This window comes from Peromyscus leucopus, chromosome 3 (assembly GCF_004664715.2).
Source record: "Peromyscus leucopus breed LL Stock chromosome 3, UCI_PerLeu_2.1, whole genome shotgun sequence".
NCBI lineage: Eukaryota > Metazoa > Chordata > Mammalia > Rodentia > Cricetidae > Peromyscus > Peromyscus leucopus.
In genome coordinates, this window is record NC_051065.1 from 18,040,898 (window position 1) to 18,068,178 (window position 27,281).

General features: G+C 39.1%; 1 protein-coding gene across 2 annotated transcripts in view; it reads right to left on the reverse strand.

Annotated features, from left to right (window-relative positions):
• The window catches only part of Mios (meiosis regulator for oocyte development), a 33,192-nt gene extending 10,588 nt beyond the window's left edge, over positions 1–22,604 (reverse strand). The window contains exons 1-8 of one of the 2 annotated variants that reach the window (XM_028869848.2): positions 22,439–22,604; positions 21,342–21,424; positions 14,554–15,887; positions 14,199–14,297; positions 8,348–8,602; positions 5,744–5,913; positions 2,824–2,889; positions 1,741–1,899 (exon numbers count right to left, since the gene is read on the reverse strand). In XM_028869848.2, the coding sequence (XP_028725681.1) occupies positions 1,741–1,899; positions 2,824–2,889; positions 5,744–5,913; positions 8,348–8,602; positions 14,199–14,297; positions 14,554–15,847 (2,043 nt within the window). In that variant the 5' untranslated portion in view covers positions 15,848–15,887; positions 21,342–21,424; positions 22,439–22,604. Of the gene's footprint in view, positions 1–1,740; positions 1,900–2,823; positions 2,890–5,743; positions 5,914–8,347; positions 8,603–14,198; positions 14,298–14,553; positions 15,888–21,341; positions 21,425–21,885; positions 22,166–22,438 lie in introns of those variants that run through there. The other variant, XM_028869849.2, reaches the window with a different exon arrangement.
• Between the last annotated feature and the right edge of the window lie 4,677 nt (positions 22,605–27,281).

The window sequence follows — 27,281 nt, forward strand, 5'->3', positions numbered from 1 at the left end:
ACAGAAAGGCCAAGAAGAAAAGGAGAACAAGAGTGTGGAAGAGATAAAGAATCAGAAATAATAGACCCAAACAATTTCCTGAAAAATCACAGGGCTTCTTGAAATAAATCCAAGGAGAAATGAACCATCCCACATTGGAAGGAAAACAACTAATGTCTCATCTGAACCAAAGAGGCCAGATGAATATAAAAGCATCTCTTTAAAGCACTGCAAGAAAAACCAAGATGAACTAGATGCTTCTGTTAAATGTAAGCTGGGCCATCACCTGTACTACAAGAAATGCTAGAGAATAAACAAGGTGATGAAAGAAAATTAAGCTCATATCCACAGGAGGAACAGACACTAGGAACAGTAATGAACAAACAAATAAAAGTCTGTAATTCCTTTCTTTTTATAATTTATAGAACAAACAAATTACTAACTAAAACAAAAATGACACTGTAAGTTGGAGCTTATAAAGTATAGAATAAAATATATGATGGCTGGACAAAGGAAAAGATGCATAAATAAAATTACACTGTCATAATACATGTAAAATGTGAAGTTTAAGAGAAGCCCAGGGCTAGATGTGAGGTAGGAAAGGGGGGCTGGTACGATACGTCAGGTGTGAAATGCAGTATGAGGGAAATGGGACTCAGATGAGTTCTGGATGCATATTGGGAGACCCAGAGCATCATATTTAACAAAAAGACAAGAAAGGCATAGCTAGAGGCCAATAGGAGACATAAGGGGAAATACAGAAAGGAGCAATGGGTACACAATAAGGCAGGAAAAACCAAGGGACAAAAGGAAAGGGGACAAACCAAATGAAAACAGCCTGATAGTAGAGTTAACCTAATTAAATATACACAGAGGAAACATCTCAACTGAATAGCAGCAATTGTCAGACTAGATGTTTTAAAGGTCACATTATGTACTGATTGTTTACATTTTAACATTTTTCAAATTGTGCTATTACTAACCCATCTGTACTCTGTAGCCATATATCAGTAGTTCATTTAAAAGACAAACATCTCATCCAATGAGAAAAGTTGTATGGCGGAACACCTTTGCTCACATGGGTGGTGGCTTGATGTTTTATATAAGCTGAAGGGAGGGGCAAGCACATTTTGACTGGTTTACCCAGGGAATGCAGGCCTGCACATAAAAAGAAGGCAGCAGCACCAAGGAAAGAGGCGCTCATGCACGAAAGGCGACTGCTGGAGGGCTACTGGACGTAGCAGACAGACCTCAAGTTTCCCACAAAGGTAAAGCAGAAAGCACCTTTTTCCTGGAATCTGGTTTAACCACTGGACTGTTAAAGCAATGAAAAAAAATGTTGATGAACTAGTTATTAAAATTACCCTGGTGGTAATAAAAAGGACACTAAGGGTTAAAAGAATTGAAGTATAACTTCTCTTCTGTTGTTCAAATGAAACCACAGTTCACATCAAGGGAGGGAGTCCTTCATGGAAGATGGGTTGGCCTCTGACCTGAGGCTCTGGTTCCATCTGAGCTTCACATAAACTCAGATACAGTCAAGACAAGTATTTCTCAGACTGAAAGAAAAACCTGGATAAGCTGATGAGATCAGGGGCAGTAAGATACAACCCAAGTCCTCAACAGATCAACAAGGTCAAACTACAGACCAAAACTCCTAAGCAAGGAAAAGAGCATGTGTGCTTTAGCTGAGGAGATAAACGCCATGCAGAGTATGGCTTGGCATTTTGGCTCTGAAGACCAGTGTTAGACTGCACTAACCTGTAACATGCAGTAGCTTGCCGTCTGGACATCTCCAGTTCTATCCACATAACTCTCCATCAAGTCCACTCCATCCTTAGTGAGGCCTGTAAGCAAGATTCCTTCCAAATTGCCAGCCTCTTTCATTTCGTTGGTCAGCTTTTCAATGTATTTATTTAACTGAAAAAATTCAAAGTGATTTTTCTAATGCAATCTGTTTCACTACACATTCTATAACTGAGAATTACTATATTTAGAACAATTTTATTCTTGATGGAAAACATTTTAAGACAGAAACTCTTGCCAAAATCTAGACATGTACTAAAAAGTCTACATCTATTTCAAGTTCCACTACAGGATCCATAATCACTTTATTTTAGTGTGACATGTATGCAAGGGTATGTGTGGAGGCCGGAGACTGACATCAGATGTCTTCTCTGCCACCCAGCCCTGGGGTTACATGCGTACACCCAGGCAGGTATTTCCACAGGTTCTAGGGGATTCCACTGAGTTTTTCAACTGTGCTATCTAACTAGTTCCCAGAATCATTTCAAAACTGACATTTCCTATGATTATAGATGGCTAACTCTAAGGGAAGTGTCCTCTTGTCTCTCGTGGTAGTATGAAACAGAATCATAGAACTGGAATGACATGTTGAAAATCATCAATAAAAACTACTTCCTTTACATGGTCTAATTTCATCCTATTCTAAACCCCAGCCAACATTCTTCCTCAGTTCCCCAACGCTGTCATTACAACAGCATTACAACGCATCTGTGTGTGTTTCATCCTCACAGCCCTCAGAGGCAGCAGGAAGTGTTTAGGGACTGAAATCAAAGATCCGTGTATAGCATTACTAAAACAAATTTAAAATTTGTATCTGCTAATTTTTCTTCTAAAAGCAAAATTAAACTAAAACACCAAGTCAACATTCTAAAACAAATTTAGATATTACATGTATACTTATAATTTCAATGTAATAATTATCTTTTTAGATTTTATATAAAAATTTTCAGGTACATAATGATATATAAAGATTAGTTTCTTAAAATAATTCATAGTAACCAGTAATCACCTCAAATATAGAACTGAGTCAGTTCTCACCTGAGTGTCACCAAGGAATTTACAAGCAAATGCTACTCTGTCACGTACTGCAACTTTGTTTTCATACTGGAAAAACAAATAAACAAACAATTGTACATGCCTTCATTTTTCATTTTTTACAGAGACTAAATATGTACCTAATATGTAAGTTTATTTTCATGTGTTACAAATATATATATATATATGTATATATATATATATATAAATACATTTTCATATGTATATATATTCAGATGTTGGAAGAGTCACCAATTGCCAAAGAAGCCTTTTCTGATGTTACTATTAGGAAACACAGTATTAAGGTCATTGTCCTTGATAGTACAGATTTACCTCTCAAACACAGACCTGCCTAATTCAGTTATATATATTTTAAAAATCAATTAATTCTTCTATAATATTAATATAAACTATAAGCCACGTCTAATCCTTCTTCCAAAGCAATCAATTTTGAAGAACATAAAATTAATCACCAAATGTAGGAAATCAATGAACTGGGTATACCAGTACAGATTTTATTAAGAATACTAATAACTTGGGGCTGAAAAGATGACTCAGTGGTTAAAACATTGGCAACTTCATCCAGTCACTGATGGAAACAGATGCAGACCCAGAGCCAAGCACCAGGCCAACCTCCAGAAGTCCAGTTGAAGAGAGGGAAGAAAGATTCTATGAGCAAGGGAAGTCAAGATCATGATGGAGAAATCTACAGACAACTGAACAAAGCTTGCAGGAAATCATCAACTTTAGATCAACAGCTATGGAACTTCCAGGGAACTGGACTAGACCGTCTGCATATGGGACACAGTCATGTAGCTTGGTCTGTTTAAGGGGCCCCTGGCAGTGGGATCAGGATCTATGCCTGGTGCATGAGCTGGATTTTTGGAGCTCATTACCTACGGTGGGATACCTTGCTCAGCCTTGATGCAGGGGTCCTGCCTTAGTCCTGCCTCCAGGCTTGGTCCTGCCTCAACTGAATGTACCAGGCTTTGCTGACTCCCCATGGGAGGGAGGCCTTATCCTTTTAAAGGAGGGGATGGGAGATGGGTCATGGGGGGGGGGAGAGGTTGGGAGAGGGTCAGGAGGAAGAATGAGAGAGGGAATCTGTGGTTGATATGAAAATGAATTTTTAAAAATTCTTAAATAAAAAAATAAAAAAAAAAAAAAAAAAAAAAAAAGAACATTGGCTACTGTTCCAGGGGCCCTAGGTTTAATTATGCGGCACCCACACAGTGGCTCACAAACACCTGAACTCCAGTTCCAGAGAATCTGAGACTCACATCTGGCTGGCCTCCTCTGCCAAGCACACATATAACACACAGACATACATCCAGAAAAACACGCACATACACAAAATAAAAATAAACCTACCTTAAAAAAAAAAAAAACTATAACTCTTAAACACAAAGCCTAAAACCTATAAACAGACACTTCTGTTCAATATAGGTGGTTTGCAGCAGACTCTTCAGAGGCAACATTTTATTAATTGGTATTAGAAAAAATTACTTTGAAAATATTACTATAAATTTAGAAATGTACAAGTCATTTTGCAATAAGAAAAAAATTTATAGGTAGCAAAAAGATGCAAATTCTATCAAAATCATTCTATTGAAGTTTTCCTTTCAGTTGATCCCCACTTTATTGTCTTTATATCTGAGAAAGTTAGAGCCCTGAAAGTTAACTGAATAGCTAAGATTAAACTGTGGCAGAACAAAGACTGGCTCTTTACCTGGCTTCTAAATTCAGCACTCACATAAATATAATATAAAAAATAAAATGAAAGTACACAGACATCAAATTACATACATTCTTGAAATAGCTTGGATATATGACCTTCCTTCTCGGCTCTCCCTTTTGGTATAAGAGAAGAAGGGATCTTATGATAGGTAACAAATTAAAACACAAAAATGTAATGTTTAAACAGTCTCATTCCCTAGCACTTGCCGTAAGTATCCTGTTAGCTCAAACACAAGACTTAAAAATCTGGTTAACAAATGTAGTAATAACAGTTAAAAATAAACATTCCTTGATATTAATTTGAAGTTCAGAAAGGTTTACTAAAAGTTTATTAAAAGAAATGGACAAAATAAACTGGACACTGACAAAATAAACACTAACATTTATTTAAATTTTCAGTATGATAGCTCAGTAAAATACAAGTTTTTACAAATCTTTTTTTTTTTTTTTTTTTTTTGGTTTTTCGAGACAGGGTTTCTCTGTGTAGCTTTGCGCCTCTCCTGGAACTCACTTGGTAGCCCAGGCTGGCCTCGAAATCACAGAGATCCACCTGGCTCTGCCTCCCGAGTGCTGGGATTAAAGGCGTGCGCCACCACCGCCCGGCAAGTTTTTACAAATCTTATAGATTACCAATTACTGAAGCAATGCATCTTTTATAAGAAATGCTCTAATAGCAAACAGAGGACTAAATCTTAACAGAGAAAGTTCTTTTCATCGCTGGAAAGAAGACAGAGAATGCAAAGCAGAGAGGTTTGATGTGAAGCTCCTGACTCAACAACTGAAACGGGGAAGGAAACCACACTTCATGACAAGGAAGAAATGATGCTCACACACAGGACTAAAGTACCTGGAAGACTAAATCAAACGCAGTCCGGGGTAAACCGGGTGTTTATATAATTGTTTTCCAAACAGAAACTGTCTGAAAATGACCAACATTAACTTAAGATGTATGGACACCTTAGCCAAAACTGACTGACTCATCATCAGTTGTACACACATACACCTCACACACACGATTTACACAGCAAATACGTGTACATGTTTATAGTTGTACATTTCTATAGCTCAGGCCTTCAGGAAAGGATGAAATAGTCTCGGTTCTGTGGCTAAAATCCGTATTAACAGAATTAGAAAGAGCAAAGCTGTTGTAATTCAAAGGAGCGTCTGGGGAAAGCAAAGCACTTACCAAGACCCCGTCGTAAGCCCCCGCTTCACTTGTCAGGAAGGCAAACATGACACACAGGTACGGGTTGTTGAGCTGCAATCGGAGTGTGCTGCACATCTCTCTCCAGAGCGAGTTCTTCTCATCCGTGTACCCTGACAAGGCCATGGCTACCACGTTGAGATTCAGATCTCCTGTAGGTTAAACATATACAGCTAATCAACCCATCAGAAGCTTCATCACTTCTTTTCCCACAGTTTTTCAAAATAGTTCATATACACACGTGTAATTCTGTGCATAATAATCACTTTGTTTCTGCTGTACTGGACATTGAACGCAGAATCCTATGGGCATGCTTTACCACTGGGCTGCTTCCACAGCAGCAAGTACAGCATTTAACTTTCAAGTTCTCTGTCCAGCTGTCTCCTTTGTGTTATATTATTATTTGGTATCTAAATGGAGACAAGTAAGAGCATCTTATCCAATCACTGCCCCCCTTCTCAGTAAAGTCATCTATGCTATCTCAGAGTACTGACAGTAAATGGATATCCCCACCACTGTCCGTTTCAAAGTGTTATTTTCCCACTTCTAATCATTTATTTATTTATTTGTGTATTTATTTATTGAGACAGGGTTTCTCTGTGTAGTTGGTGCCTATCCTGGATCTTGCTCTGTAGTCCAGACTGGCCTCCAAAGAGATCCACCCGTCTCTGCCTCCTGAGTGCTGGGATTAAAGGCGTGCACCACCACCACCCAGCCATACTTCTAATCATATAATACATATACTGCTATACAAAGTGTCAACTGGAGAAAAACAGTGTTTCAGTATTTTTATTATAATACACTTAGAAAACTTTCTAGGCCAAAATGAGCTGTCAGAACTATCACAAAACTGCACTTAGACATGTTTGACACAAAGCATTGTTACCAATGATTTTTAGACAGCTGCCCTGTGGTGTACAGGACTGCTTAGAAGCTGCCAACCTGCTCTTCAGGTCTGCATGGCCGTCTAAGTTTTCGCTCCAACTGTGAAAGCTACGATCTCCCTTGCCTTTTTTCTTAAGCATTGTCTACCTTTCTTACAGCTCTTGATTCTACATTCTTTCTTTTCCAATTAAAACAATTACCCCGCCCCCCACTTTCTATTCTTAGCAGCTTCACTATTCACTTTTACAAAAATGTCTTACAAGATACTTGGTGCTTCATTCCCCTGCCTACTCTTAAAGCTTTAAGTCTTTTAAAACAAAAGCATATGAATACCAAATTTTCCAGGTACACATAATAGGAAAGTATGCTTTCAGGTTGTAGCAAAACTGAATTAGAAATAGAGTCTCTTTTGTGGGAGGGGGGCAGTGCTACACATCGAACTCAGGGTCTTCTATGTGGTGTTGTTCTTTTTAACGGCATTACATACCTCTCATACTATCAAGTGCAGAAGGCTTTCCCTGAAGTAAAGGTAAAGATGCTCAGGCTAAAGGATTAACTTTTTTAACTTTTAGAATGAAAATAAATATTTTACAGTCAATGGCATGTTTATATTGAACTATGTTTATATATGGACTATGAATGGGTTAAAGGTTGGCCAGAGCAAGTGTGAATTTAGTATTCTGAAACTCATAATTTTCTATATGTATTAAAGATAAATAGCCATATACACCTTAGGAATTTTTAAGTGAACTATATACCTGATAATCAAAACAAAACAAAAACAAAACAAAAATCACAACTTGCCAGGCAGTGGTGGCGGCACACACCTTTAATCCTAGCACTCAGTAGTCAGAAGCAGTCAAATCTCTGAGTTCAAGGCCAGCCTGTTCTACAGACTGAATTCCAGGACAGCCAGGGATACACAGAGAAAACCCATCTAAAAAAACAAACAAAAACAAAACAAAGGTGGTCTTGGTTTCTGACTGATCTGTTTCTCTAAGGATGTCTGGCAAATTGAAACTTTATCACCTTTGTTTCTTTCTTTCATTCCTTCTTTCCTTTCCATGCTACACAAACATGGTTTGTTTTTTTTTTTTTGGTTTTTCGAGACAGGGTTTCTCTGTGTAGCTTTGTGCCTTTTCCTGGAACTCACTTGGTAGCCCAGGCTGGCCTCGAACTCACAGAGATCCGCCTGGCTCTGCCTCCCGAGTGCTGGGATTAAAGGCGTGCGCCACCACCACCCGCCCGGGTAACAAACATTTTTAATCAGACTCAAGTAGGAACATTTTCCAGATCACAATATGCTTTTCATAAGAATCTATACCGGTCTAAACAAAAATATCATTTAGTTTCCTACCAAAAGAGAAAGTATACAGTAAAATGTATTTAGATGTTTGTAGTAAGGGTGCTCAAAAACAAAAGCAGTTCCAACATACATTCCTTAATGTATATGATCCTTCTTTAAAATGAAAATGGAAATACATGCTGGAAAACTTATTATTAAAATGTCATTTAAGAACCTTTTGTTTTTAATGACCTATCCTGAGGCATATAAATATGGGACTGGCTAATATTTACTGCTTAGCACTATATACTTTCCCTTTCAATAAAAATGTGCAGAAGATGTGGCTAGGTAACTGAAAACTATCCTTTCTTTAGCAGAGTCTATGAACTGCCACTCCTCAGAACATAACCTAATACCTTTTTCTGAAGATGCTCCTTCATTCAGGATTTGGATTGCTCGTCGAATATCCAAGTTGAACAAAGCCACAGCAGCAGCTCTTTCCCATTCTCCTTCTTGAACAAGAGAGTTCAAAAATGGCCCCACATCTACATCTGTTCCTTTCTTTATCCACCCACAAAGCTGCAATGCTAAAATCCTCTCTTCATTTAAGTTCTGAATATCAGTTTGCTTATCCAAGCCACTCCAATTATGTCTGCTGCTTTCCACCATTCCTAAAAACAGAAAACATTTTATATTGCCTGTTTATTATTATTTTGAAATATATTAGGCAACACTTCAGTTTCACAAAAAAACATTTCAACAACATTCAGAATATTCAATTTCTCAGCCATAATCTTACGATAGCATAAATAAGCAGCATACTGAAATTTTAAATAAAACATTTTACAGCACAGTTGAAGTACTAAGAAGCTATTGCTATAAGAATGAATGTTCAGGCCCACTAAGCTGAGATGCTGCTTCAACTCTCTAAAATACATAGCTCTTATCTAACTCACCCCTTGTTTCCTCTGTCCTCCAGACAGCATTGACCATCAGTTCTCACATCTGTCCTCTCACTAGAACAAGCTCCAACACAGTAGGGAGCTGAGTTAGTTCATCTACAAGGCATGCCCTCTGCCTTGGAAAGCCAGGCACTTGAGCTCTCTTCATTTGAGGCTGTGTATGTGCAGTCACATGCCTTACCAAGACAGGGCTGGACCCTCTTGTCCGACTGTTATGTTTTCTATAACTATCCACATGCGTGAAAAAGGAGATTACAGTCACCAAAGGACTTCAAGGTAGATCATAAAGAGAAAATCCAATGGGAATGACCTGACTATGTCTCACTCTGCTATGAAATTAGAAAACTATATATTATTTTTTTTTTAAAGAAAACAACTTACTATTTTTATAGCATTACACTGAAATCATGGCAGTTGGTTATAAAGGCAAAATAATTTCATTTAGGCAAATAAAGACAAAGCGTACAAACATGAAGTTTAGGGACTTTATCAATTATAACACATTCCTAAATGTTCTAGAAAGTTTTATGATCAAATTGTCAAAAATACAAAAAGTATTTTCAAAAAAATTAAATTATGCATGAGGAAACATGAGTATCCATATAACAAACTTCCTTTATTTAGTAATTTACACATGTAACTTACAACAATTATATACTTATATATAACTCAATGATACTTATATAAATAACTAGATCAACAGCAAATAAATGAGCTTTTAGAATTCAGTGAGTTTGCCAGCTAGTGGTGTCTAATGCCTTTAATCCCAGCATTCCAGAGGCAGATACAGGTGGATCTCTGTGAGTCTAAGGCCAGTCTGGTCTACAGAGCTAGTTCCAGGACAGCCAAAGCTACACAGGAAAACCCTGGGTGTGTCTGTTGGGGGGTGGGTTCAATCCACTGACTGTAGGCAAGATGAAGTAGGGTCTCAGGGTTCCTTACAGCTTGGGAAACCACCCTTGGATAATCACCCTCTGGAATTTGAGCTGAATCTGTGGTTTGTGTCTAGACAACAAAGCAGAGCAGAGATGGAGGAATTTTACAGATAGAGCTAACTGAGGTCCTTACTCAATTGACTCTGAGTGACTCAATGGCCGGTTATATGGTCTCAGCCTAAATTAATCAGGTCAACCCTTAAAGAGAGTCTACAAAGAAGAGAAGCAGTAGAAAAGAGCTCTCTTGTTCTTAAAGCAGTCAGAGTTGCCATATTGGTAAGGGAGTCTGTGAGAAGCAAAGAACTGTGAACCACCTTCAGGAGCCATGAGTAGGCACTGGCCACCAACCAAGAGGAGAAAAGGGCATAGCTTGGTGCTACAACTGTAACTACAAGGAACCCTTGGCCTCTCAGCCTCTGGTCTCTAAATCCTAAAGACTACCCCCGCCTCTGGTAGTAAAGGATGTGTGCATCTTTCTATCTAAAGCCAAATTTTATCTAAATCCAATTCTTTCCCATTCCTAGGAACTTTATCTCCTACATGTGCCTTCAACCTGTTTCTGTGGTTGTTGAACTTAACCAACAATCGCATGAATTTGGAAGAGTACTCTGATCTCTAGAAGGAAATATTAACATTTAGCCACAATGTTCATTTTAGTTTGTGAGCCTTTGAGCAGTGGCCAGACTTGACTCATGGAGACAATGAGATATTCTATGTTATAGAATATTAGCAAAGGATCCAAAGCTGACTAGCCACAATTAATCTGTCAAGAGATAAAAAAAAAAATAAATAAATAAATAAATAAATAAATAAATAAACATTAAAAAGAGAAAAATAGCTGGGTGTGGTGGTGCATGAATTTAATCCCAGCATGGTGGCCAAGGCAAATGGATCTCTATGAGTTCCAGACCAGCCTGGTCTATACACTGAGTTTCAGGACAGCCAGGACTACACAGAGAGACCCTGTCTCAAGACAGACAATAAATTATATAGAGAAAAATATTTAAAACTTAGCTGTCATTTCAAGTTAAACTTTATATATGTATATCTATGTATATAAATAAAAATCACTTAGTCTAAATACCTTATAAGGAATAAAAATAGTTCTAAGCTTTCCACAATACCTAAAATTCATACTTTTAAGTAGCTTGTGTGATTATCTCCTTGATGGTGGTTTGTGACAAGTCTAAAATATTACCCACATTAGTATTTTAAACTATATTTTTTCGCTTTATGGAAAAGCTGTAAGGTGAATTAATAAACTAATTAAATAACTATATATGAATTAGTTATTTTGTGGTGCTGTGGATTAAACCTGGCCTTGAATGTGCTAAGCAGGTGCTGATGCTGAGCTACATCACCAGTCAAAAGGGTTTTTCTCTGGCGGGTGGGAGGTAGAGAGGTTGGAGATGGGGAGTGAAGTCAAGACCTCACGGAGGCTAAGTACCAATCTATTGCTGAGTACCACTCTCCCACCAAAATGACTTCTTCCCCTGACACAGGCTCTCATGTAGTCCAAACTGGCCCTGAACTCATTATGTAGCCAAGGATGACCTTAAATTTCTGAGCCTTCTGCCTCCACCTCCTAAGAGCTGGGATTACAGAGTTCACCAACACCCTAAGCTATATGCAATGCTGGGGAATAAACCTGGGGCTTCCTGCATGCTAGGCAAGTATTCTCCCAACTCCAGCCCCAAATTACTTATTTTTAAATAGAATATTTTTAATTTAATGAATTGAACTCTGGCATCTCAGAGATTCTTTCTTAGCTTGACAACTAAGCTGTGGCTAATTAGGATGATCAAAAAAGAAATGTGATACCATTAATTTCAAATGGATCGTTATACTACAATTTTTAATATCTATAAAATTTTAACATATCTATGAAAGAGAAATAAAATCTGTGCATGATATGCAACACAAAAATGAAAAACCTTTCACTGAATCTGATATTGCCCATATTAATAGAATCAATATCTTATTAATGCTTACAAAGGGAACAAGCATACTCAAACATTAAAATAACAGCTTAAAAAGTCTCAAATCAATCAGATAATATGCATTCGTATATGTCACACACACATATGTGTATAAAATATATGTGATAAAATAAAACACTATAAGAATACTATGGTGTTAAGAAAACAAAAAATCTTATTGAATTTGCTTCTTTCAATCAATTTAAACATATAAGTTTTTCTAGATCAAAGTTAAATTTTTTCAAGTATAAAAAAAATTTCACTGTGTTGGGTGGAAAGCTGGCCAAGCCTTTTATTATATAACCTTCTGCCTTATTAAAAACAGGAAGTGGGGTGGGAGAAATAGCTTAAGCAGTTAAGTCCTAGCTACAAGCCTATGAGCCTGAGTTCCATCCCCTAGAATTCCCACAGAAGGCCAGATGGAATGACCTGAATCTCAGCACTCTGGGAGACAGAAAGGAAAGAGAGGAAATTCATCATGGACTGGTAAGACTACTTACTGTATGAAGTTTATACACAGTAGGAAAGACCCTCCCTTAGCAAGGTGGATGGCCAGCACCAATTTCCAAAAGTTGTCTTCTGACCTCCACATGTGTGCAGTAGCATGTGCATGCCCATTCACACACATGCATGGCTTTTTCCAATCAGCATTTAAGCATGCTTAATCTTATGTTGAAACTGCAAACACAGCAACAACAGCCCTCCCCTCTACTCTAGGTTAGCTCCCGCCACTAGTTACCGTTTTATTCCTCCCTTCTCTAGCCTAGTTTAGTTATTTATAGTTGATGATTTCTCTTCATACTGTCCAGTTGTCTCAGTCAAGTGGATCTAAAGTATGAAGTGACTTCTTTCCCTTGTCTGCACGAATAAGCTTCCCATGGTTTTCCTATTCCACCACCATTCTCCACTTTAAGGCACTTCTTTGGGTCTTTGAATAATTCCATCTATCCCATAAAATACCGGTATTTCCAACATACTGCTTGCTCTCTGGTTATATTCCTCCTGTACTCTGTCTGGACTCTTAGCCCATTGCCCAATACTATAAATTTTATCACCATAGTACTTAATTCTTTGTTTTTGGTTTGTTTGTTTGTTTGTTTGTTTGTTTTTTGAGACAGGGTTTCTCTGAGTAGCTTTGGTACCTGTCCTGGATCTTGCTCTGTAGGCCAGGCTGGCCTCGAACTCACAGAGATCTGCCTGGCTCTGCCTCCCGAGTGCTGGGATTAAAGGTGCGTGCCACCACCACCTACCTGGCCGGTACTTAATTCTCTGTGGCAGTGATTTTTAAACTCACAAATCATAGTATATTCAGGTTTATAAATGGTAATCATATATTATGCCTGCCTTTTTACTTCTATTAATAAATAAGGCAGTTTCTCATTAAACTTACTTATTTTATTATATGATAAAGGTTACTCTTTCTGGTGTAGTTGTAATGGGAAAAAACACCAAAATGAAACAGATCTGAAGCTGGCTGTTCATCTTTCAGCACTGTGAATCAAAGTAATTTCAAAGGCCTCAGAAAGAAAATCCATTATAACAAACGCAGCAGCTTAACATAAATATTAAACCTACTCTAAAAAGAGCATGTTATTGTGCATTCAGTGCTACTTGTAGCACAGTGAAGCAAGTCCTATAAAAAAAATCTACTTGGACTTATTATTTCTGCTATGGCTTTGACTAAATAATGCGAGTGATTTTTCTAGCACCTTAACTGGATGGAGTACAAATAGACTAATAAAATGTGGAGGTTGAACCCTAAGAGACAATATAACATTGTCCCAATTAATTCCAATAAAAAGAGTAAGAACAACTGCTTAAAGCAACCAGTTTGAAGGTAGATTGGGGGAGTGTGGGGGGGGACTTTTATCTGTAAATGGTTTATCAATTTAAATCTTACATTAATTTATTCATTAATTGATTCCTTCACTTACTCATCAAGGACTTTCAGGTATTCTTCAAGTTATGCCATACTTCATGTCATATCACAGTCCTTGTGAAAGTATTTGGGAAGCAAAATCAAAGGGATCTTTTAGAGATCTTTAAGTCTTTAGAACACAAGATGCTGTGATATAATCGTGGCTAACAATCAGCATCTTATAAATGAACTCTTAAAGTGGGTCTTCAAATAAACAGCATGGAATAGTAAATGAGTCGATTTAAGTAAGAAAGGTCTGTGTCACCTGGAAGGAATCAAAGTTCCTTCTACAAAGCCTCTGGGTATAAATGCACTCAATATACTTAACCATTCACTAAAATAGCACATCAGAAAGCCCAGAGGGACAGAGGTATTTATATACACAGTCCTGAAACAATCTTAATCAACTAGGAATCAAGTAAAGAGTCCAAAAGTAATAAATGTATTTAAAATATAAAATGGAATTTTCTTACCCAAAGATGATTTTACTATTGATTTAATTCCTGCATAAACCAATGATCCTTTGTTGCCTGGAGATTTTTGATCCATATCTTCTGTATACTGCTTCATAAGTATTTAAATGCATAGGAAATACTGGTAATTATGCATAATAAAATATTTCAAAGTTAAATTAAATTCATAGAATCTATACAAATAAGACAGTTCACTTTACTGACCACTTTCCTGCCCCCAGTTCACAAACTAAAACTTTCAACAGTTTTAAATAATTTTACCTCAGAATTTTAGATTATATAATTTGTGTTTGCATATAAAACATTCATCATGTTTACCCAGTTTGCCTCAAAAAGTTAACAGGACAAAGGATATAGTGCAGAGTATACCAGAGTGACTTGAGCTGTGGGTCTTCATTTCCAGCTAAAATGTGGTTTCTCCATACCTGCTCTGTATCAAGTCCATACCTTGATAAAGCCCGGAGGCGCATTTTTGTTGCTATATCTTTTTCTAAGGAATTATCACTTTCTTCTTCTGCACATTCATACAAATGACGACCACAAGCCCACATTAATGATGTAATCGGGCTCCAGGCAAGAGATATCCTTTCAAAAACAGTGAAGTCAGACATTGTTCGGTTGGGAGTCACAACTATCATTCGATTTTGACTTGTCGGATGCCATGCAAAGGAAGCAATGTAATTGTCACAAGGTTGCACACTTCTTTCAATTATTGTGGGTTCTGTTTCATCCCCAATGGGAGTGGGTGTATGCTGCATATCATACAGCCTAATAATATTACTATCTCTTGTTAAAGTGGCAAGCAGACCTGTCCTAGTTGGACACCATGCTACTTTTGTCAAGGGCTTTGGCTGCTCAGTCAAAGTCAAAACTGGCTTCTCAAATTTTCTAAGATCCCATATTGCAACCTGACCTTCATAGAAGGAAGCAACACGATCATGGAAGTATGGGTCTACTGTCACTCCTTGAACAGCTTTTGTATTTACAAACATCTTCTGGCTTGTGTTCCGAAGATCAAATATGGCGAGGTTACGATGCATGCCAGCAAGGAGAAGTTTCTGGTCTCGTGGAAGCCAACAAAGAGATAGACAAGCATCATTCTGCCCTAACTCATACAGTGGTTTTGTTACTAATAATGTTGTTTCAGCTTCACCTGCTGAAAGTCTCACTTTTTCCATGGGAACAATATCAGGAGTATATTTGCTGCAGATATCCCATATCAGAACTGAAAAGTCAGCTCTGTGCTTGTCTAGACCAGCAGCAAGCCAGTTACTATCCAGTGGATTCCATGCGAGAGTATTGCATTGTCGAGCATGTTTTGGGACAAATTCTTTTCCTATCAAATCTTTAAACTTAGAGTTATGATCTTGACCAAGACTTGTAAGTACAACTCGACCATTTGCTTGTCCTACTGCAAGGAGACATTCAGGATCATAATTGAGATACCATGCAACACATTTCATATAGGGTGTATCTGAATTTATTGACAGTAATGTAGCTGCAGAGTCTTCAGATAGACGCAACGATCCAGCTTTGAGTTCTGAATTCACAGCCGATTCCACATGATAAAGGCTGAGTTCTGAGTCACATACAACAAATCTATCAACCTGGTGTGGTGCCCACAAAATATCAGGCTTGGTACCGCTCATGTTTATTGATGGGCTCAAAAAGTCCAGTCAGGTCCATTCACTGAAAATGTTTAAAAATAAGAGGTTTAAAATATCAACAAAGCACAATCCTTAGGTTGAATTCTTTACACAAGTACCTTCTTTTTCTCTATATTTGTATTTCTCTCTCCACCCACAGATTTAAGATAATATTCATTTGATTAAAAATGAATTAAAGAAGAGTAACCACTTCCTGCAATAAAGTGATCTAGTATGAATCTGAGAACCCTATCCTAGCTTTATTTCCCATGCTGAATTATCTTAATTATACAGTTACTGGTACCTTCAATTTAACCTTGGGTTATAATAACTTCACTATGATGAGTAAATTAATAAGTACCATCCATACCCATGACAGGGGAAAACTTAAAAGTAGCAGCATGAAGCGCACTCCTAAGCAATGGTTAGAGCAGCACTCAGTGGAACACTCCTCAATGGCAGATGGCTGTGTTTGTGCAAACATGGGAATTCCTAGCCACAGAGAGCTACTGAGCGCAAGTTAACTCACTTACTTTGGACTCATTTAACTCTATGTGTATTATATAATGAAGAACACAAATCTGAAGTGTAAAATCATGCAAGGACATTGGCTTTTTTCAACTTTCAACAATAAGGACCAGGCTTCTGTAGAATAAAAACTAGAATGTACAAAGGAGATAGATTTATTCTAGCTTTGCTATAATTAGTTATAAGATGACTTTCTCATCTATTCAATAATGAAGTTATTTAGATTAGTACTTCCCCAATTTTACTCATTCATGGACCACTTATAATGCTAGAATATTTCTCTTTACACTGACTCTTTTTTAAAATCTCAATATCAATTTTAATTTCATCAGTAGTTTCAGAAATCATGAGTATACTGTATAATTACATTTTAATATATGCCAAAATAAAAATATTATTTTAAAAAGTGCTTGATTGTGTTCTACCTAAAAATTACCTGTTTGTGATCAGAAGTACACATATAAACTTACTTTGGGAAAATTAGTTATGTGGCCATTAGATGTTCTTAGTTTTTAATTTTATAAGGCTAGGTGAGTTTTGAGTAAAACTGGAATAGTTTAAAAAAAATCTCATTTGAATAATAAAGACCAGATACAAATATTATATATTTCCAAGTGGCTGGCAAGAATTAATAGGTTAGATACAAAATTAACAAAATATTTACAAATTTCACTGTAATTATATTTGTACAACCAGGTTTCAGTTTTCCAAAAGTGAACATATGGTCCACCTACATATACTCCAAATATCAGGTATAGACTAACATATATTCCTAAGAAAGATATACTTTGATAAGTATTCCTCTCACATATAGTTGCTTTAAATTCCTAATCTTGAAAACATTCTTAGATGTGAATTCTCAATATAGAATTTCATAGACTCAATAACATACTTAACTTTTAAAAAGTTAAATACTTTAAAAGTTGTTTTTTTTTTTTTTTTTTTTTTTTTTTTTTGGTTTTTTGAGACAGGGTTTCTCTGTGTAGCTTTGCGTCTTTCTGGGAACTCACTTTGGAGACCAGGCTGGCCTCGAACTCACAGAGATCCACCTGCCTCTGCCTCCCGAGTGCTGGGATTAAAGGTGTGCGCCACCACCACCCGGCTAAAAGAGTTTTTAAAAATAAAATGTACAAAATGAACTTGGGGGTTATCTTAAGAAAATAAAAAGGACAAGAATTTAATAAGAGTTACAAGGAAGGGATGCATTCGAGAAGAGTAGAGAGTGAATATGGTCAAAATACATTGTGTATATGAAATTTTCATATAGATTTAACTTTTAAAAAGATTTTATTTTTAAGAATGTGTGTATATGTATGTCTGGGTGTTTATGCACATAAGTGCAATGCCTTTAGAGGTGAGGAAATGGTTTTGGATCTCCTATAAATGGGAGTTAGAGGCTGTTGTGAGCCACCTGATGTGGGTTCTGGAAATTGAACTCAGGTCCTCCGCAGGAGCAGAGTGCTTACTGCTGAGCCATCTCTCCTGCTCTCATAAAATTTAGATGATTGGAAAACAACACTTAGGAATTCTTATACTGGATTTATTTTCTTCTTTAACACTTCTGAAGCTCTGGATCCGTCATTTCAATTACATCCTTCATATCACTTTGACTTTTTTATTTCCTTTTCCAGTGTGCTGTTTCCCTTTCCTTGTCCCTAGATTATCCGTATTATTTACCTCTTTCCCTCCTCATCTCAGGGTACTGCACTAAGATATTCTCAAGGCACTATAAACTGCAGGAGAGATCAAGGTACATATAATTTCTAGTCTGTGATACTAGCTCAACAATTCTCTTAACCGTCTTTCCACTATGATCCTTTAAAGGTCAGAATGACCTTTGTGTTGTGCCTATGTGTGAGCATGCACGGTTTATGTGTTCTTGTGGACAGGTGTGTGTGCACAATGCAAATATATGTAGAGCACAAGTCATGTTAGATGTCTTCTATCACTCTCTGCCAAATTTTCTCATATAATATTTTCAGAAATTCTTGAGAATTTCATATGCACAATCTATTTTGACCATATTCACTCCCTACTCTTCCCAAATGTACCGCTTCCTTCTCACTCCTGCCAAATTCTTGTCCTTTTATTTTTTCAAGATAACCTACCCAGATCAATTTGTACACTTTACTTTTTGAAACAAGGTCTCTTATTGAATTTGAAGTTGACTTATTTGGCAATACTAGTCCAGCAAACCCAAGGGATCCTCCTTTGCTCTCCATAGCCTCTTCAGTGCTGACAGGTCCATATCACCATGCCCAGTTTTTACATAGATTCTGAGGATCTAAACTTATGTCTTCATGAATGTGTAGCAAGCACTATACTGAGTCATCTCTTCATGGCAGAATAATCATTGTACAACACAAGCAACCAGTTTACACAATTAATTTACCAGCCTGTAAATACCTTCAGCCTTCACCTGTTTCTCTAAACTTCTGGCATACTCTACTTGCTATGTTTTAGCTACACTGTTTTTCTATTCAGTTCCGGAACCCACCCCTCTCCCAGTGACTTTATCTTTGCAAATGATGTTCTCCCTGGCCGTAACACTTGCCTCACTCTTGGCTAAGGAAACAGCCTCAACTTCTAATCAACCATGTTCTCCTGTCTAGAAACAGATCTCACTGACTAGTATTCTTTCTCTTTAATCCATCTGAGTCTCTTCTACTAGATTATATCTTCCAAGACAAAAGATGAAATACCTTTGTTTTCCATTGTACCTCTAGTACACAGCATAGAACCAGCCACTTAGTAGATGGTTAATATCTGTCTAAAGAATGCATGTGTTCAGGGACTCCTGAACAACTGTTATTTCAAAGTTTTGCCTGTTTCCTCATGCTTCCACCTTTTCCTAGCCCAGAAGAATCAACACTTTTTTTTTTTTTTCTGGGTAGTGGAAGCTGGCTCTAAGCCAAGAACAAAGCACTGGCTGTTCTAATTGGTTCTAGTGACAGAAGACCCAGAAGTACAGCATCCTGAAAGGAGATTACTTTAATACACTGTATTCTATTTATTCTGTAACTGCTTATTTAGCACCTTGTATGTTGTGGGCACTGTTTTCAACTTTGGGAATACAGTGTTCAACAGGGGCAGATAGAATCCTGTTCTAACAAAGCTGCATTCTGATAACAGACACAGTCAACAGAAAAGAGTGTGAAAACTGAAAACAGAGGAAAAAGGGAAGCAAATCATATAATGGGAACCAGCTAAGACAGCAAAAAGAAAAACTAGATGCCACCTACAGCATCTGTGGATTGTGACCCCTTTGGCAAACCTCTATCCCCAAAACCGACTTACACTATGATTCGTAACAGTAGCAAAGTCACAGTTATGAAGTAGCAACGACAATAATTTTATGGTTGCGGGTCACTACAACATGAGGAACTGTATTAAAGGGTCACTGCATTTGGAAGGTTGAGAACCAACGCACTAGAGTAAAGGATAATAGCCATACCTATATTCTCACAAATAGAGGCAGCTTCTTAATAAACATTGTCTTGAGATTCTTGCTACGCTCCTGGGGGGGGGGTGGGGAGACCTCAATACTTATATAAACACACTTTAACCTATAATTATAGGAATCTTATTCTTGATACAAAGCATGTATAGTAGAAACAAATAAATAAATAAAACCTAGATTACATATAGAAAAATACAATTCAAAAATTCAAGTGTTACTGAAAAATCTAGGTGTAGTGGTGGACACCTGTGACCATGGCATTTGTGAGGTAGAGGTAAGAGGAGCAAGAGTTCAGAGCCAACCTCAGACACAGGAAATCTGTCTCAGAAACAGTAAGGTTACTGCACGTGCCAGTTATAGCCAACTTAACATAATCCAGAGTCAGCCGCTAAGAGAATCTCAGTGAGGGACGGTGTAGATCAGGTTAGCCTGCAGGCCTGCCTAAAGGGGACTGATTATCCTGATTATATTATCTGAAGTAGAAAGACCAACATAATGTGGGTGACACTATTCCAGTGGGTGGGGGGATCCTGAATTGTCTGAAAGCGGAGAAAGCTAGCTGAGCAGTGAGCATGCACACAATAAATACTGATTTCAGCTCTTCACTACAAAAGTAATTTGACTAGCTGCTTGTCTTCCTAGTCCCTGTCACCTTGATGTCCCCAAAATGAGGGACTGTAACCTGGAAAGGTAGCTAACACGAACTCTTCCCCCTGAGGGTTCTTCTGTCAAAGTATTTTACCACAGCAGCAGAAATCAAAGGAAGGCACTGTATTTTTAACATTTTGATTTACATGATGCTCAGTGAAGAACCAATCAGCAATCTGATGCTATCCTTGTAAAATATGTGACCGCCCACAAAATTATGATAGGAACGCATACAAAATCACAGGACTTTTGAGTTCGAAAGGAACTAACAAATCTTTCTCATTTAGTCAAGAACAGAAGGCTTGGTTCTGTGCCAGGTCTGTTCATTTCCATCTTAGCCACATGCTTTAGGAAGGATCAGCTACCTAATTTACAGGACCCAGTGAAAAATGCAAATGTCAAGAAGTGACCGGAGAGCTTTAAACGGCTGGTCATTCTAAAGGTTAGGCTGGTGCTACCGCATAGTCTGCACATTACAAAGATGGCCCTAGAGAAAGCAATGTGCCTAGAACCATCCTGAAGAAATCTAACACACAATACAGATGGGTTCTTGTTCATTAACATGCATAATATGAATCCGGGGGAGAGAAAAGCAAGTAAATAAACAAATAAGGACTCAGAAATTCTTTAGCCACTTAGACCCTTCCCAGTATACTTGGGTAAAATCTACCTAATTTCCACCTCACAAAGTTCTAACACCCAAGACAAGATGATAAATAAGCTCTCTGCTTCGCACAGATGTTGGTATCCCCCCCATCCTACCCTTCTTTCAAACAGTCCAGGGAGTGAATGCTTTCAGATGCTGGAAACACTGCAAAATCCGTGGAGGAGGAAGGAGTTTGCAATAATTTAGGTCCTCACCTTCAGGTTTAGTGTTCATTTCCCTTCAACGGCTTCTCAGCAAATAAAAACCATGGAGAGTTCCTGGTTCACCACCAGAACATCTATAACATCCAAAAGAAATACTGTGAGCCATGGCCTATAATTCTCTAGCAGGCACAATTCAAAAGTAACAAGTGAAACTTAGAATATCTTTTTTTGTTGTTGGTTCATCTGTGTTGTTTTTGTGCCTGTCCTGGATCTCGCTCTGTAGACCAGGCTGGCCTCGAACTCACAGAGATCCCTCTGCCTCTGCCTCCCAAGTGCTGGGATTAAAGGCGTGCGCCACTACCGCCAGGTTTAGAATATCTTTTAACTTAACTTAGCATATCAAAAGTATTTACATATATACAACCAACATTAAAAAAATTACTAAGCTTTTTACGATTTTGTATTAAATCTTGGGAATCTAGTCTGTACTTATAACACGTCTCAACCCCACGTGGCTATTGGACACAAGTTCAATACACTATAATAACGCGAAAACAAACCATTATATGCTTTGGGGGTTTGGCTACTTTCTTACCGAGCTACATCGCTGTACGATAGCAATTTCAGGAAATTTGCAGTACTACCATCTCCAAGATGATGCACTGCACACATCTAAATTTTCATTAAAACAGTTATTCCAAAATAGCCGACAATAGTCATTTGCTGAGCAATTCAGCAAGGCATACAGGCTTCATTCCTCTCAAGCAATCTGCATTATCCGTGGAGGCAGAGAGAGCACGGAGCTCACGGGGTGACAGGCCCTTTAACAAGAATTTAATAGGGTACAACTGGAACGAACTCCTCGTGCTGTAATTCCGGGCAAACCAGGAATCTGATCGCGACTCCCAGGTTCCGGGCACCCGGCTGAGCCGCGCGCCCAAGGGGGACGCGGGTCCACACACCCGCCGCGGCCGCGCACCGAGGGCGGTTGCCACGCGGCCGCGGGGCTCCCTAAGGCTCCCCACGGGGCCCGCCGGCCGCCCGGGGCCGTGACCAGCACGCCACCCGCCGGCGAGGCGCTGAGGAAGCGGCCGCAGCGGCCACCCCGGGGCCCACACCGACACCCGCTCCGGGCCGCACGCACTGACCTGAGGAGGTGGCGTGCCGCCACACAGCCGTTTCCGGCCGGACGCCGCCCCTCCCGCCGCGGGGGCCGCGCGCGCGGGCAAGATGGCCGCCGAAGCGCGGGCGGTGACCGGGGCCACCCGCGGGGCCCACGACCGAACCAGCGCCGCGGCCTGGCGAGCGGAGCTCCACGCCTCGAGCCCCGCCTTCCCCTGGCCCGGAGCCGCCCCGGGGCGGGGCCACCGCCCGAAGACCCCGCCCTCCACCCAAGCGCTCCGCCCAGAAGTGGGCCCCGCCCTCGGGTCGCGCCCCTCCTGTCGCCCACGTGTGGGCGGGGCCACAGCCTACAGTCCCCGCCTTCTTTCCCACCCCCGCGAGCGCTCCGCCCAGCGTAGGCCCTGCCCCGGAAGTCCCGAAAGCTAGCCATTCTTTAGCTCTAGGCCCATGGAGAATTGCTTGATTCTCAGGAGCCAGAAAGCAGGATCAAGCCAGTGCACACGCTTTAGCTTATGTGATCCGTTTTAATTAACACTGAAGAGTAATGACGAGCGATGTAGTAGAAAATTCAGTATTTGGGGCTCATGATTAAACCCTTTGGTTATTCCAAATATAGGTCATGAATACCAAGGACCGACTCACTGTGTTGAAAAGTTGGGATACAGGAATGAATAAAAAAAACATGGTCCCTGTAGGAAACAGGACAGAAAAAAGATGGCTTTTTTAAACTAATTGAATACTACTTGGGAGAACGCCCAACTCAGGGTGGGTCGCGGGTGTCAGCAGAGCTTCTTTGAGGACCACTAGTCTAAGAAAGACAAACATTGATTACACGAAAAGGTAAACGACAAGAAGAGTTGGAAGAGAAAAACCTAGAACTGAAAGAGAGCAAATGCTGGGTCAGGAAACAGGATATAGCAGTGGGAAAGCAACAGTCCCTCACTTATCTGTGGGTTTGCTTTACGAAGTTAAGGTTTTCACTATTCAGCCAGAGTCTGAAAACAGTAAATGGACGATTCCAGAAATAAACGATTCATAAATTTTGATCTCTGAGTGTGATGAAATCTTTCTGGGTCCTGTTCAGTCCAGCCCTGATCGTCATCCAACCACCCCCTTGTTCCAGTGTACCTAAGCTGTCCTCTGGGCTATCAAATCTGCCAGGGCTTTACCTTCAAGTAACCCTTACCTGGTAGCCTAATACTACATAACAATGCCTACATCAATCACCATTTCCTCTTATGTAGGCATTATATTGACAAATCATCACAAGAAGGGTGAGAATACAAAGAGTAAGAGAGACAGATTCACATACATTTTGTTATGGTGCTGTTGGCCCTTCATATCATCCAGCTCTGCACCTGAAGGTTCAGCCACCACTGACCAATATATGTTGGGCATGGTGGAGCACATCTGTAATATCAACACCCCACAGGTTGAAGCAGAAGCATCAAGAGTTCAAAGTCAGACTCCACTATATAGTAAGCTTGAGCTAGACTGGCTGTATGAAAATAACTCTCAGCTGGGCGGTGGTGGCACATGCCTTTAATCCCAGCACTCGGGAGGCAGAGGCAGACGGATCTCTGTGAGTTTGAGACCAGCCTGGGCTACCAAGTGAGTTCCAGGAAAGGTGCAAAGCTACACAGAGAAACCCTGTCTCGAAAAACCAAAAAAAAAAAAAAAAAAAAAAAAAAAGAAAAGAAAAAGAAAAGAACTGTTTCTTTCTCTGTCTCTCTCATCTGCCTGCCTCTTCATATGTATGTATATGGGTATGTCTGTTTTAAACTTGTAAATTTTTCCTTGTCATGATTACTAAAGAATGTAGTATACTAATTCTTCACATAACATTTACATTGTGTACACTATTATAAGTAATTTAGAGATAATTTAAGGTACAGAGAATATATGTAGGTTATTTGCAAATATCACATCAAGATAAAACATTTGAGCATATGTAGATTTTGGTATCATTGGAGAGTACAAAGGGACAACTGTTTTTGTTATAACTACTATTTTATATTATTATTGTTGCCGTGACTGTGCCTAATTTATAAATTGGACTTTATCATAGCTATATATGCATAGGAAAATATAGTATATTTAAATTTGATACTAACCACAGTCCGAGGTATCTACTGACAGACTTTATACACAAGGATAAGGGGAAACTAATATATGAATAAACCAAAAAGGTGAGGAGAACTTGGGAAGCCCTATTAGCAATGCATTAAAAATTAGCTTACAGCCTCTGCACAGGCTTTTTCAGAAAGGCAATTGTGGAGTCACTGATGATTCTAACTAAGGTAGTGATATAACCAGTTTTTCCACAGAGAGCTGGGAAGGTAGAATAACCAAGTAAAAGATAATGAAGACTCAAATTGACAGTGGTAAGGAGACAAGCATGTCGCTTGTGGGGTAATTCAGAAAGTGAGATGAACAAAGCTTGTGATTGACCAAGTCAATGATGAAGATTCCAAGGCGTGGCTCCTGAGGTATGCTGCAGATATTTCCATTCTGACATAGAGATTCCCTTCAGTTGGCTGACAGCCTATGTCTGTATCCTTGTGCTTGGAGTTGGGCATGATGATAGTAACTGGTCATTTTAGTAAGAGAGTGAGTTTGAGGAATGTATTACATTTTTGACTCCTGCTATGTAAAGAACATGAAGCATAATCAAGGAAATATATCATAAGATCCATTACTTTAGCATGATCCTGCCCATCCTCTAGTTGGTTTTGGCCTAGGACATATGTCCCCATATAAGTAAGACCAACCTTACATTTTGTAAAAATGGCTTTATCAACACCTGGATAGTTGAGGAAAACTCCATCAATAGATGACTTGACTTCTTACTTCAGAAAAAAAAATCAAAACTATTAGGTAGGGATCCCTAGAGCCCCCCATTGTTTCCGGCCCCACCACCCCTTCTTCAATCACTATCACACTTCTTAGCTGGCATATGGAGGGAGTACATGTTTCTGCTATTGTGAGACCTGAAAATATCTGCTTGGGTTTTTTCTATGCTTAGGTATCTTTAGTCTCACCATTTCTGCTGGGTGTGACATTTACATACTCAAATCACTCTGTTTTCCTCAAAGGACAGACTCATACTTGTTCTGTCTGATCCCACTTTCTTGTGTCTTTCTGGAATTTACTCCACTCTGTCTTTCATACCTACCACGTTGTTTGCCAAAGGTCAACAATGATATTCACACTGCCAATTCCAATGATCAAGATTTCACCCTTGCATGTCATGCACAGCTGACTTCTTTGCTCTCTTGAAATACTTTCCTTACCTCTTGAGTGCTGGGATTAGTCGTGTGGTACCACGTTTGGACCATTTATCACTTTAAAAGAACATACCTGTAGCAGGAATCTTAAAAGTTCTTATTAATAAAATCAAACCTGAGGCGAGTTATTGGGGTCCATGCTGGTAGATCAGAGAGACAGAACAAGCCACAGCTATCTCACCTTGCCAGTTCCTCAGCTGGTCTTGTCTCCTCAGACTGGAGGCCTCTGAGTCCTCATCCAGAATGAATCTCCTGAACTGTGTTGCTCCATAGCCTGAAAGCTTAACCAGCCAAATGCTTCTAGTTTCTGGTCCTCACGCCTTATATATCTTTTTGCTTTCTACCACCACTCCCTGGGATTAAAGGTTGGCTTTCTGGGATTAAAGGCGTGTCACCATGCTTGGCTGTTTCCAATGTGGCCTTGAACTCACAGAGATCCAGAGGGATTTCTATCTCTGGAATGCTAGGATTAAAGGTGTGAGTGCCACCATTTTCTAGCCTTTGTATCTAGTGGCTGTCTGTTCTCTGACCCCAGATAAATTTATTAAGGTACACAATATTTTGGGGAACACAATACCACCACACATACCTGCCTCCAAGTTTTAGAAAGACACTTGGTGACTCCGCTTTTTTTTTCATATATATATCCTTTGGCCTCTCTTTCAGCTGGATGCAGTCAAAAAGTTGTAAGTGTGAGCATTGAGTGTGAGCAAAAATGGACCATGTTCCTTATAAGAGAAGCTTCTCTCATCCACCGCCTGGAAAATGGCAACAAGTATAAATCAGAAATAGAAGCTATATATTAAGGAAGGCAAAGGTATCCCATTGGTCTAAGTCTTAGCATAATTTTGGAAAGCTGAAGGCTCCTTCCTTGGATCATTAAAGGTTTCTGGAGAATTACACAAGATAAAATTAACATCATTCTCTGTTTTTTTTTTTAAAGTCATATTTTCTGTTCTATACCTCTCATTGGACAGTATTTGAATAAACTGTCTTTGGGACCTAGAAATGGATAATGCCATTAAATTAGTCTCTTTGTTCCTATAACCTATAGCCTTAGTTTAGATATTTCTTACTTCTCAACCAGGCGATAGTCTTCCCATGTGGTGCCTGCTCCCTTCTTCCTAACATTTCATCTGTGTGGCCATATTTGCCTTCTTGAAAGCCCCTCAAGTGATCATTTAGATTCTTCATTTATTACATAACTTCTCAACACAGTATCAAGATGTTATTCTGGCAGATGATAATGATAAGTGTGATGGTTGGTTTTTGTCAACTAGACACAAACTAGAGTCACCTGGGACAAGGAACCCTCAATTGAGGAATTACTTCCATTAAGAGTGACCTGTGGAGCAGTTTTTTAAATTGCTAATTGATGCAGGAGGGCCCAGCCCACCATGGGGGATGTCATTCCAAGACAGGTGGGCCTGGGCTGCATAAGAAAGGTAGCTGAACCTGCCAGGCATGCAAACTAGTCATCAATGTTCCCCCACAGTCTCTGCTTCAGTTCCTGCCTGAACTTCTGCACTGACCTCTGTCAGTGATGAACTGTTACCTGAAAGTGTAAGATAAAATAACCTCT